The 14,528-nt window shown below is 38.8% G+C and overlaps 1 protein-coding gene across 5 annotated transcripts in view; it reads right to left on the reverse strand.

The window, feature by feature from the left end:
• PRDM2 (PR/SET domain 2) overlaps positions 1-14,528 on the reverse strand; it is an 88,776-nt gene that overhangs the window by 11,161 nt on the left and 63,087 nt on the right. For 4 of the 5 annotated variants that reach the window (XM_081308092.1, XM_081308091.1, XM_081308093.1 and 1 more), the window contains one exon: positions 3,849-3,959. In XM_081308092.1, coding sequence (XP_081164218.1) covers positions 3,849-3,959 — 111 coding nt within the window. Of the gene's footprint in view, positions 1-3,848; positions 3,960-7,805; positions 7,864-12,674; positions 14,255-14,528 lie in introns of those variants that run through there. The other variant, XM_081308095.1, reaches the window with a different exon arrangement.

Consider the following 14,528-nt stretch of genomic DNA (forward strand, 5'->3'; position numbering starts at 1 on the left):
GCTGTTTTTGTCACTATTGTTCTGTAATATAGTTTGAAATCTGGTATCGCTATACCACCTGATTCACACTTTCTGCTTAGAATTGCTTTTGCTATTCTGGGTCTTTTATTTTTCCATACGAATTTCATGATTGCTTTATCTATTTCTACAAGAAATGCCGTTGGGATTTTGATTGGCATTGCATTAAACCTATAGAGAACTTTTGGTAATATCGCCATTTTGATGATGTTAGTTCTGCCTATCCATGAACAGGGTATATTTTTCCATCTTCTAAGATCTTCTTCTACTTCTCTCTTTAGGGTTCTGTAGTTTTCATTGTATAAATCTTTCACCTCTTTTGTTAGGTTGATTCCCAAGTATTTTATTTTTTTTTGAGGATATTGTGAATGGAGTGTTTTTCCTCATTTCCGTTTCAGAAGTTTTGTCACTGATATACAGAAATGCCTTTGATTTATGCGTGTTGATTTTCTATCCTGCCACTTTGCTGAATTCATTTATTAGTTCTAGTAGTTTCTTTGTAGACCCTTTTGGGTCTTCTAGGTATAGAATCATGTCATCTGCAAATAGTGATAATTTAAGTTCTTCTTTTCCTATTTTTATGCCTTTAATTTCTTTCGTCTAATTGCTCTGGCCAGTGTTTCGAGTGGGTGTGCTTAAGTTTAAGGTACCAAGGTAGATGTCCCAGTGAAGATATTAAAAAGACAGTTTTCCATAAATCTTGAGTTCAACAAAGAGGCTGAGTCTAGGAATGTCCATGTCCTCAGGGTAAAATTAAGAGTAACAGACTGGACAAAGTCACCTAGGAAGTAGATGCAGATAGAAGCAAGAAGAGAATTGTGTCCCAGGTGACTCCAGTACTGAGAGGGTGGCCAGTTGACATCCGGAGAATCCAGAGTATGACCCTTAGGTCAAAGAGATAATGATCAGCTGATGGGCTGCTGATAGGAACAACAGCTGTAGCAGAGATTCCTTAATGGAATTCATAAGAAAACGGAGGAGGAGGGCAGGGGCTGCAGCTCAGTGGTAGAGCGCTTGCTTAGCAAGTATGTAAGGCACTGAGTTTGATCCTCAGTACCACGTAAAAATAAATAAATAAAATATATTGTGTACATCTACAATTAAAAATTTTAAAAAAGAAAAAGAAAAGAAAATGGAAGAGGAAGGAGAGATGAAGAAACTTTAGCACCTCCTTCAGGATTCTCTGTAAAGAAAAAGAAACAGTTTAGTGGTTGAAAGGAAACAAAGGGACAACAGAGGATCATTCAAGAAGGGAGCTATCACTGCAGGGTGAATGCTGGTGAGGACAGTCCACAACACAACCTGCCCTGGAGTATCACCAGCTACACCTATAGAGGAGGCACAGCTATGATGACTTCTGCAAGCCAAGTGAACTCATTTTTCCTGACAGTTCATTCACTGAGCATGCAGTGGACGCAGCACTAGGTAAACAATACCATCAAAAGACTTAACCTTATCTTTAACATATATTAAAGTGGATAATTCATTTTTACAGTAAAGTAAAAATTTCACTTTAAAAGGAACTACACACCAGGAGCAGAGGCAACTATATAATAAATTAATGGCTGTGCCTGATTATAGAAGTATGTGCGCTATGGAAGCACATGGAGGAGCGGCTATTTCAGCTGGGCTAATCAGGTAAGGATTCTTAGAGGAAGCACTAAGCAGGCCCAAACTGAAGGGCCTAAGACTCAAAAGAGGGCACTCCAGCAGGGAGGAATCAAAAGCATGTAGGACACTATAAGCAAGTGTGGACTTATGGGGGATACGGAGTAGCCAACAGTGTTATTTTAAGGCAAGTAAGTACCACTTGGGAGATTCAGCTGCAATGGGTTAAGGAGAAGCAGAAGAGTGGCCCAACTGTCCAGATACAAGAGGCTGTTGATAGACAGGAGACTATCCTGGAGAATGGGGAGAAGGAAGGGTTGAAAAGGCCATCTGCATGGAGATTCCTCAGAAAACTTGGAATGGAACTCCCATTTGACTCAGTTATCCCACTCCTCGGCATATACCCAAAAGACTTAAAGTCAGCATATTAGAACAACATGGCCACATCAACGTTTATAGCAGCTCAATTCACAATAACTAAGCTATGGAACAAACCTAGGTTCCCTTCAACCCATGAATAAATAAAGAAAATGTGGTATATATACACAATAGAACATTACTGAGCCTTAAAGACGAGTAAAATTATGACATTTGCGGGTAAAGGATGGAGCAAGAGACTATCATGATAAGTGAAATAAGCCAATCCCCCCAAATCAAAGGCTGAATGTTCTGATATAAGGACCCTAACTCACAATAGGGGGTGGGGGAAGGAGTGGAGGCTCACTGGATCGGACACAGGGAATGGGGGGGGGGGGAATGGGAAAGATAGTAGAATGAATCAAACACAACATTTTATGTTCATTTATGAATACATGACTGGTATAACTCCACATCATATTCAACCACAAAAATGGTAACTTATTCTCCATGTATGTCTGTCAAAACACATTCTATTGTCATGTATAACTAAAAAGAACAAATAAAAAGTCCAAAAAGAAAAGAAAGAAAAGGCCAAGTGCTGCAAGCTCTTCAAATGCAAATATGAATACTAGTTCAATTATCTGGTCTTAGCCCTTTTGTTATTTCCTAGGAATAATGAACTTAGGAAATCATTTTAAGAGAAATGATAATGAGGAAAAAAATAACTGTCCTGAATTACTGCAGGAGGGGACTCCTGAATTTTTAAAAAAAATGTTTGCCACATTTTAAACATGTTTTAAAAAATTTTAACATGCCACACAGGTATGGGAAGTCCTTTAGAAATTTTTGTGTTGTTCAAAAAAATGTTTAAGCAAATCTGCTATTGGGAGAGAGAACTTAGTTTTACAAGGCTCTGAGAAATGAACTTGTTTCATCTATCCCCTCTCCCCGCCCCCTCCCAAAGAGTAGATATTTATTTCTGAAGTATGCACAAAGAAAGATTCTGGTATAGAAATGGGAAGATCTCTGATCCCCCATCAATTCTTTTTGTCTTAAAATCAAACTGACCCCCTCTCACCTGATTCCCCAGGCCACTTTGGGGTCACTGCACTTAAGTCCCAATGAACTCATCTATTCTTGCTTCATATAAGGGCACAGAAGATTGCAATTCTTTATGAATACCATCATCACAAACAGTGCTGATAAAATGGCTATAAAAGGCAATCAAAATATTTTATTGAGTTGTTTTCTCTACAAATGTTTCTTGAAAGAGTCACAAGCCTGTATTCTGAAATTTGTATTTTGAAATTTCTGTTGTCTTAATGAACAACTCTTAAGCAAGCTCCAGTCTCTGTGTATATTTGCCCATTGCAAATTTAGCGCCCCCCCCCCTTCATTTCTACATCAATAGTCCCAATACAGTGGTTCAACTGCATGAGCCCAGGGCGACTTGTCCTCTAACATTATGAAAGATCAAGAATATCAATCATTTAAATTACTGATCAATGAAATTGTTAAATCAATTAGAAGTATAAAACATCCATAAATTAAAGTGGATAAACCATCAAGTGCATATCAAGATAAAATTTTTGCAACATAATGATGCCCCATATAAGCACTGCAAAGATCAATAGTGGAACATTGTTACAATCCCAGAAGTCTTCTTGTATCCTGCCAGTCTGGCTCCTATCTCCATAGATTTATTTTGATGACTTAGTTCTGTTTGACATATTAAATTTAGGTAGCTTTTTTGCTAAATACCTTCATAGCTGTTGGATGAGTCTCAGCAGGGCAAAACATGAAGTCACAGAGTTAATTGGTAATACATACCCAAATCAGACAAGTCCAATGTCACAGCTTACCTTCCACAGAATCTCTCATATTTGCAGAGGTGGAATCTGGCTCACTTGTCTTCGGTGCTATGTCCTGGCTTTTGTTTCCCTTGTTTCTATTTTCTTGGGATTTTTTCTTCCCTGCAACACAATATTTATTCACTATTCATTATCATTCTGGAGTTTTAGAGAAAACCATTATTAACCCAATCATAGCAACTGTATTTCTTGGCAATAAACACTTTTCATTCCTAAAGAAAGAAATGATGAATATAAACATTTTTTAAAGTCATATCGGGGGGGGGGGGACAAAACCCATAGGTCCTTTATTTGTTTATTTATTTTTAGGTCTTGGTTGTTATTTCTCTCATAGCTATAACGACAGCTATCAAATTAAAAGATAATATATCCTCAAAAAGTGAACATTATTGATGTCAAACAAAGATTAGTAATAACAATGAGTTTTAATACCACACAAATAATAAGAACTGGCAGTTATCTGTAAGAAGCCTATTAGAGAAAAACAATATAGTATAACTTGGAGCCCTTCTGGTTAAGATACGATTCATAACTGTCAAAGAAAAATGGAAGCAGAGATTCCACTGAAATGGAAGAGATACACATGCTTATGCCATTATTGGCTCAAAAATCAAATGAGGAATAATCATGAATAATTCACTGTTAGCTGGCACAGCCCTTAGAGGGCCCTGAGGAATTCAACTCTAAGTCCAGCGCAATTCAATATTTCACTAGACGCAGGGAAGGAAATTCAAGAAATACTAATTGCATTCCAAGTGATCCCACAGTTTAGCAGGTAAGATTAAAATGCAACATCTCTTTGAGAAGCTAGAACAATGAACTCAAGTCCTAAATGTGCTCAGTGGACATAGGACTGGACAGAAAGGAGTACCAAGTGACTATTGGTTTACAAGCTCCATTTTTTCAGGATTAGATCAAAACTGCTAACTGTAATTGTTCCAATTTTTAGTTTCCAAATTTCTTTTTCATGGCAACTGGTGTTTCTCAGTCTTCAATTAAGACAGGCTCCCACTCTTCTTCTCTGGATACTTCCTTCCCTTTCTGCACTGATCTCCCCAGATTGACCCCAAACAACCCCTACAGCTACCCTGCCACTATTATCACACCTCATTAATAAAATGACAAATGATAAAACACTCACAGCTTCTGGAACACATGGAAAATGATATTCTCCATTACAGAGAATCACTACAGAGGAGGATAATTAGCTAAAATGTAGACAACAGATAAAAGTGGGGTCAGAGACACAAAAGAGCATCACTGAAAAAATCATTGAGATTAAAAGTAGAGAACAAATTTAATACAATAAGTACTAAACATTAAAAGCACCACCAGATTTTTATAAAAATTTAAGAGATGTAACAAAGAAAGGGGGGGTTACTTAATAAGTCATTAAGCTTGTTAGCCCTTAATAAGTAAATTCTTTTTAATTTTTAAAATATTTTTTAATTGTAGATGAACATAATACCTATATTTTATTTTTGTGTGTGTGGTGCTGAGGATTGAACCCAGTGTCTCACATATGCTAGGCAAGTGACAGCACAGAGCCACAACCCCAGGTGCTTAATAAGTAAATTCTAAAATATCATTTTAAGGACCTAATTCTTCATCCCTCAAAAAAAGATATATATATTTTTTGCACCTACACTATGTAAGTGTTCACTTATATACATTTCTGATAACCTGTTCATCCATTCAAGTGCCATGTCAGTTAAGATGGAAATGGGACACAAACATATACCATTGGAACCACATTCTGGTACAAACAGAAGTTGTGAGTTTGCACAGATGGCCAATTCATGTTACCAGGTAAAGAATTATAAACCAAGGGGCACAATCAGAGAGGCACTTTTCCATGTGGGAAAGCTCTTTAAGAGGTTTTCTCCTTTTGTCAATCTAACAGCACTTAGCCTTAATCTGAGGGCTCCAGTTTAAGGGAATTTGGATTCTCTTTCTCATTTTCTTACCCCAGCATGACCCTTCCTATGTGTGATGCTCAGTCTATATCAGATTACTGACACCCAATAAAGTGCATGTCACCCACACACATGCAAATATAAATGGTTCCCTGCCTATGGGTACAAACTGACTGCTCTAGTCTCTAGTGCTACTGCTCATGTCCGAGGACACCCACAGCTGCTTCATCACTGCCCCGTAGTGCCCTCAGACACTCCGTTATAAAGTTAAGATTCAGAGACGATTTTCTCTGAATCAAAAGACATCAGTACCAAATCAGGTACCCCAAGCAGGCCAGGGAATGTGACCTCTTCTTACTGACCACTTACTTTGCATGAGGTTTTAAAATTAATTAGAGAGGTAGTCTAAACATGGTCTCTTCACATAAAACTTACACTGCATAAAATTTAAGAGAAAAACAGATGAAAATCTGTCACGAAAATAACCCCTCCAGAGGCAATTCAGAAATTTTTTCAATCTCAAGTGCCACACAAACCTAGTTAATAAGAAAACATAAACAGACTATTAAGTGAAATTTCTAGATTTCCCATTATTATAAAACAAAGCACAATTTTAATATTACTATTAAGATGTACTCAAAATGTAATGGCATAACACCTAAAAGATAAAGTGCTATTTGGAGTTTTATTCCCTGCCTAATTAATATAACGCCTAGCTGGTACTGAATGTCAGATGTCCCTTTTTGGACTCCCCAAACATCAGTGGGAAGTTCCTTTTCTCTCCACCCCCTCCCACCAAGATGAGCACTTTAAAAGGCATGACTGTGGAAACAACCCATCTTGGAGAGAAACTACATGGGGTAGGTATATCTTCCGTATGCTGTGTAGAGGATCCACAAGGGCACCCTGCCAGGAAGGCTGCAGGGTACCCAGGCATCTTCAACTGACATGTGAATGACATTTAGGGTTAGATAATTCTCTGACTTAGGGGGCTATAGATGCACTGGAAGATATTTTGCAGCATGCGCCAAATGCCAGCAGTGCCCTCACTTCTAGTTTTGATAACTCCAACCTCAAGACATGGTCAAATACCCCTTGGAAGGAAATCTTCCCAGAAAGAGTCACTGGGCTAGACCAATATTCTGTGTTGTGGGGTAACTAAAAGTATAAGGACTCTGTGGTCTATATATTTATTAAAAATAACGGTAAGTACTTGAGTAACACTGTAAACCAATTCTAAAAATGAAGGAATAGAACAATTAGATTTACCACCAGAGTAATATGGTGAACATGATAGACTCAGTATGAGAGACAGATGTCTAGCATGGCTCTTTTATCATTCATTCATGGAACTGAGATATCCAACACATACTATTTTTTCAGTCTTCATCAGAACAATCAGCTAATCAAGACACTTTGCATTACGGCCTCGGAGCAGAGATGAGATGACCATCAAAACCAACAATCCTATCTGCTCTTTTGAGGAAACAACTGAAGGCTGGGGACACAGTGGCACAAAGCAATTCTATGGCAGGACACAAGTCAGAACCAAGGGTCCTGCTCACATTTACACATGCCTGGAGTCACGATGTCAAACACGGCAAACGCTGATGGAGGAGCCTGTGACACTTCCTCAAATCAGTTAAATTCCTTCCTGATATTTGATTTTCATTCTATATGTCATCCATATAAGATGTATTAAAAGAAAACACAGTCAGGCCTGGTAGCCCATGCCTGTAATCCCAGAGGCTAAAGAAGCTGAAGCAAGAGGATCCTGAGTTCAAAGCCAGCCTCAGTAATTTAGCGAGGTGCTAAGCAACTCAGGGAGATCTTGTCTTTAAATAAAATACAAAAGGAGGCTGGGGATATGGCTCAGTGGTAAAGTGCCCCCAAGTTCAATCCCCAGTACCAAAAAAAGAAAACACAAACCAATCTAGCAGAACTTTTACAAAGGGGCAAAGAGGCTCGTCAGCCTCTGCCTGCAAGTCAAGAGGCAATGCAGGGCGCCTGGCAAGTACACAAGTGCACTTACCATTGGGTTCCTTCAGGGTCCCACATGGCGCTACTGCCAGTTGGCTGCTCCACTTGGTCTAGACAAGAAAGATACAGGAATGAAATACAAAGAAAGTGAAAGGAAATGACCACAAAGAATAGCATGAAGGACAGAACAAAACTTTATGCACAGAAGGAAATAAACACATAGAGATGAAGAAGAGTATGTGAAACTCCAGAAGGAAAACAGTAGATATCTATTGCATCAAGGGTCTCACATTTTAAAAAATCTCTAATTGTATACTTATGTCTAGTTGCTGAGGCCAAGACCATGGTGCACTGTATTCATTCTCAAGCCTGTACCAACGCCTGTGATGCCACCTGATGCCAGCACCACTTAAAGACCAATTCCACTAGAAGACCCCAAGTCCCAAACAAGGTCACACAATGGCATTAATTCTGGAGTGAAAATTAAAACCCAAGATAATAACACTAAAAGTGCTCTTTTTCCTACTGTTATTTCTTAACAGCAATAATGGTTTAATGAGCACACCTTATTATTCTTTATGAAACATTTACGCATCCATTATTTCAACTGGTAACAGAAATTAAAAGTTGCATAAAGATTTCCACTACATTTAACAGTAAAGGAACAACAATCAAATTAGAAAGCAGCATTTTTACATTTCAGCTTTATCTGAAATCAAAAAATAAATAAGTCAACTGCATAGAAACAAGATCTAAACAAACACAATTCGCCTCAAGTAACATAAAGAAACAGGATTTTCTAGTGAAATAGCTACCACAGAGACATATGGGAGGCCATAATGACTACTTTCTTAGACAATGGATGACATTACTCCTGGTGCCTGGGGTGCAAGTTGCAAAATCAAAATTGCCTAAAGTAGCTTGTAAATAATTTCACCTAGGTTTGGTTTTAATAGTAGAACAAACACCAGGATATTCTAGAGAATGTTTCACTTAAAAATGTCAGGCAGCAAAGAGAATGCAAAATTTTAGAGTATTGCTCAAGTTACATTAAAAATTCATCACAACAGTAAAGTCTCATGCATTTGGTGATTTAAGTAAATTAAATTTAGAACTGTATGGAACTCTGTATGTGCTGCCTCCGCACTGGGAAACACTCTAATCCTGAAGAACAAAATCAGAATTAGGTATCAGAGCAGAGAAGCCAGGTCCACCTGATCTTCTGGGGAGCTCGCTGTCATACTCAGATACGTAGCTGATTTCAAATCAGCAGAGACTGCCTGTGAGGGTTCCACAACTGTGCATTAAAGGTCATCCAGGACCACGGGCTGCCCTGAATAGGATCAACATGGACCCACTACTCCCAAGGGTGGGCTGTGCCTACTGCCTCCAGTTTCTTCATTCCCCATTGCACCCCCGCCTTTCCTCTTTGCAACTGAGTTTTGGTCCTTTCCACGGAAAGGAACACCACTTCCATGGTTACCTCTGACCTCATAATTACAAATCCACTGTTTCTTCACTCCCCCCCCACCCAGTTTTTCCCTCACATGTGACAGTGCTGTAGATCTTCTGCTACTGCAATTCCTCTCCCCAGGCTTTTAACACTGCCCACCAGAACCTCCCACTTCTGCACAATCTTCCTCTTCCTCCTGCCCCTAAACGAGAGGGCCCCTCATCAGCAAGGGAAGGCTGGAGCCATCCATGATCTCACATTAGGTTAAAGAAAGGCTTCAACACACATGCAAAGCTAAAGTTTTAATACCAGGTGCAACTTATAACCAGAGAGGTAATAATTTGACAGAAGTTTTGGGGAACATGCAGACATGGGATGAGATAAACTGGCTAATTAAAAGATGGGAGAGAGAAGAACTAGGAGACTGTGGAGCAAGAGGACCCTCAGAGATCCCAGTCAGCTTCCTGAAACACACACACACACACACACACACACACACACACACACACACACACACCTCTCTGAGCTTCACTGCATTACATGAATGGCTTCAAACTCACACCAAGTCAGTAGCAAAAATGGGACTTCAATTCCCATTCAAACCTACCACTCCAGCTCTCCCAGCAGTTCTGTTAGAAATGCTTTCTGGGTTCTAATTTCACTATTAAAAAGGATATAACAAGGGGCCGGGATTGTGGCTCAGTGGCAGAGCACTTGCCTAGTACGAGTGAGGCACTGGGTTCAATTCCCAGCACCACATAAAAATAAAAACAAATAAAATAAAGATATTGTGTCCATCTACAATTAAAAAATATATATATTAAAAAAAGGACATAACAATGTCACCTGCAATTCAGGCAAGTGTGAGAAATTCTTTAATGTAGATAAGCTCACCACACATCTTTTCACATTTCTGAGAACCTAAAGTGCAGACCAGTGGTGGGCTGCCATCAGTCAGTCATGCACTGCCATCTACTCTAGAGACAAGCTTAAGTTCCAAAAGCAACATGAAAGGCATAAAGTTAAAAGACTCGTTTATAAGATTAAAACAAGGAAAAAGCTACACCGTCTATACACTGTTGTCAGGAAGGGGAATGAATGGATAAGGGCAAAATTTGTCACAATAAAGAATAGCCAAACGATGTTATGTGTGAGACCCTAAAGGACAGGCAGGAGTTAAGACGACCACAGCTCTGTGTTATATTGGGTATGGTTTGACATTCTGCAGTTTGTGTGAGGAAAGAGAAGGAGAAAAGGAGGAAAACACATGACTAAGTTTAAAGAGTTAACAATCCCTTTCAATATCCAAAATGAATGTTTTATTGTGGGTGCCCTGGAAGTCACCCAAAGTCAGTGCAAGGAGAATCAGGAACCCTGGAGATCAGGAATAATGGCAACCAGGGCTTCCATAAAGGCCAACAGCATCACATGTGGCAACAAGGTCAGAAGTGGTCACTACAAGCAACCAAGGTGACATCAGTGGGAAAATGAGCCACCTGGGGCCAGGCCCTCTGGGTCCTTTGCACTTGATACTGTGACAGTTGCTTTTTTATGAAAGTAGTGTGTTATACATTTTCTATAGTTTTTCTTTTCACTGGAAATAATTTTGAAATTTCCCTGATAGTCAAAAAATTCTAATAAGCTGTTTTGGCATAAACTTTACAGTTAAATTCACCAAGAGATGTCTGTAATCTTGGAGGCAAATTATAAAAACAAAACCTCTCTGGTTATAAGTTGCACATGGTATTGAAATGGAATTCTAGGCTTTGCTTCCAACAGAAACAATGGAAAAGTTCTGGATTCTGCAATTCTGCAGATTGCAGTATAAATTCCTGAAATGCTTGCTCCTGGCTAGGGGGGTGTCACTGAGCCATCCCTGTGAGGGCTACAGGCCCCCTCTCTCCTCCAAAGCCAGGCTGATGGGAGAAAGCAACATCATATCATACTTCAAATTTTTCTTAAAAAGGTTTTTACAGTGGTTTTCACTGGATCCTTCCAAATCCTAGGAAAAACTCCTCAAATAAATATTGGCAAATTTAAATTTTAAAAACCACTGTTTCCTTACATTTTTTGGAACTTCAAGTCTCAGGGCACGAACAAAATTATTTTAGTCTATTTAATTAACTATCTTGGAAACTTAAGCAAGCTGCTAACCTGTTTTATTTTATAGATTAGTTTCTAGGTTTCTTCTCATGGTTTTTTAAGTAGCCTTTATTTTGCGGGGGGGGGGGGGGGGGGGCAGATCTTAACATACGAAAAGTGAAGAGGAAAGGAAAATTAAGGACTGGATTCAAGTCTCAGTCCCCCTTTGCCAAATCAATCGGAGTGGGAGTTGCTGCAGAGGTGTGCATTACAAGTACCTGGCAATCCCAAAAGAGAGGAGACACCCTCTAGAATTGGTTCTCAATGGAAAGTCCTTCTTTTCTCTTCTCAAAGCACATATAAATTTTAAAATAGTATTCTGGTGAATCAACTACAAAATTTAGTTCAAAAATATTTTCAATAATAAAAGTTTATAGACATAAAAATTTGAGGTAAAATAATAAAATTCATGCTTTACATTTGTTTATAAAAATGTCCAAAGGAACAACAGTCATTACTAACATCAGGCTGCAGTGTATCATTCACAGATGTAAACTCCAACTGAACCAAGAAGAGATATATTAAGAAGCTGGCAGGTGGTTCCCAGTGATGTAATGATTGGAAAGGGTATATTTTTCCGTACCCATATTTCTAAGATGAACATTTGGTTACACCATGCAAAAAAATTAATGGATAAATTATTTTAAAAAAAGAGAGAAAGAAATGCCCATGAAAGCAAAATTAATAAAGATAATTGAAAACATTCCTGCTGGTTGAGATTAACATGTACAATTTTATCAAAGTACAATTTGGACCAGGCCTCAAACTTTCCACTGGGCCTGCTGAGCAACAAGAACTTGCTCAAGTGCTTCTCTGTTCTCTATCTCCTACCTATGCACACCCAGTAAAACTGTTTAAAAAAAACCAAAACAAAAAACCACTATCTCCAAAAACATCAAATCAAATCCACAACACAGTTATGAAGTCTTAAAAGGAATTAAAAATGCTCTTAGCAGATAACTAGTCACAACTGCTTAGGCACTCAGACTACCTCCTGTTCTTCTGCCTCTGCAGCACAGAACTTCAAACATTAATTGGCCTCATCCTTTCAAACAGATACGCTGTGTGTCTTCTTGTTGTTTCAATGCCCTTGGCTAGTACTATGCCCACCACTATTTAAATAAATATCTAAACAAGCAGATTGAGTATTAACCTGGGCCTCAGGTCTTGGTCATCAACTGTGACAAGCACAGAGTATCGTTGACAAGCTTTCATTCTGCTTCTCCTAAAATGCAAGAGTAAGCATTTGAAGATGCTGCATTTTGGCAGAGGTTTGTGAAAACAGGAACATTTATGCACACAAACCACCTCATCACTTGGACCTACCATGAAGTGAGGCACTTTCCTTCCACTGTGACTCTGCAGCAGTGCTGTGGACGGGTCTAATCCCTCCATGGCAGCTCTCAACTGCCATCCAGCCCCACCATGCCCTGTGGCTGTGCCCCTATCAGAACTAAGGACAACACACATCGCTCCAGAAGGAGAGATCTCAGACTGCTAGATTCTTCATGTGCATGCTGGCTAAAACAGAATTCTGAACTCTGATTGTCCCCCTCAATAGATTACTGATGCTTTAATGGTGTAAGTTTTGAGTATATTTCATTCTTAAAGTCCATTACCCATTGATTCTGTTGTTCTAAACAACTGTTTCTGCTTAATTTTAAAAATTAAACATACTGGGGTTGCCATTAGTAGGTTTTAATCTTTAGAAAGGAGAGTTTGGACCCTTTGAGAATCAGGTATACCGGAGACCCCTCTCTCCAGATAGTCACCAATGGACATAAGTAAACAATTTGGTAAACAATGTTGGGGACTCAAGAGCCTCTTCTTATCATAGAACCAGGTTGTGAGTTTGCAAGTGTTGTGTTTCAACAGAAGTACACCTTTATGACTGATCCCTGAAAAAGAACCCCGATTTCTTAGAACACTCAAGATGCCACACAAGTAATAACCACATTTGCTTCCCTAAAACTGGTATCGTCAACTTAATTAGTAATTTCTCCTTAAGAAAACTGGTTTCTTTTATACATTGGTTTCTTCATGATTTCACATCCAGAAAGACTGCGAAGAATTCTGTCATATATAACCCTGCAACTGCTCCACGTGGTTATTACTTTCAAGGTTGATAATGTCTAAGAAAATGTATTCGAAATTCAAATAAAATGTCTAGATGAGTAAAATCTGGTTATAACACTAGACTCATAAGTGATATGAACCATATAAAGGTAAGAAAAAAATAAGAAAATTTTAAGCTCCTTATAACAAACAAATAATGAGAGGGGCTTGCTTCTGACCAGGTATATACAACATCAAATTCCAAGAGTCCTCTGTTCCACCAACCTGTATAAGCAGAGGTGTACCGGTTTGGGCAAAAATTAAAGAAAGGCAGCTTTAAAGAAAGAAGCAGATCTCTGAGAAGTTCCTCAGGGTCATGACATGTATAAGCCCTTGACTCTTAATTTGAAATCTACTTCATTCCACATTATCAAAGCAAATCATGAATTTTTTAAAAGAACATGTTAGAAAATGTTGAAACTCTTCATTTGTTTAGAAGCATACTGATAAGCCAAAAGATGGGTAGAGTTACTATAAAATGTATAGGATGAATTCTGCCAGAGCCTATCAATGACAGTATGATAAAACAAAGGTCAGTATACCATGAATGTACCTAAAAGGCTAACAGTGGCTCACAGCAACCTACAGGGTAGGTCTCATCCCCATTTTATAGACAGGTAAACCAAAGACCAGAACATGTAGAATCATCTATTCAAAGTCACACCATTACTAACTGTAAAGTGGGACTGAAATCTGGCCTCCTCCTAATTCCAAGGCTCTGCTCCAGCACACCACAACAAACGCCTTGCTCTGGGACACACACATCTCCTCGCATTCTGGGTCCAGCTTAGCCTTCTTTCTTCCACCCCCCCCCCCACACACACACCATTTCAAGCTCATTTTAAACAAGTTATACACCTGTGAAATACTGATCCATTTGTCCTCAATGTGGAAGCAACAGTGAAGCCCATGTAGCACACTGCCACTGAGCAAAAAAAAAAAAAAAAAAAAGGTAAGTTTTATTTTCCTTTTTAACATGATTTAGCAAGTAATATGAAAGAAGGGCAATTCCATGTGTTTTTTGACAACTACACATAAGATTTAAAGGACTCCCATCTCTCTAAA

The sequence above is a fragment of the Spermophilus citellus genome (assembly GCF_964194105.1).
Source record: "Spermophilus citellus genome assembly, chromosome: 9".
Classification (NCBI taxonomy): domain Eukaryota; kingdom Metazoa; phylum Chordata; class Mammalia; order Rodentia; family Sciuridae; genus Spermophilus; species Spermophilus citellus.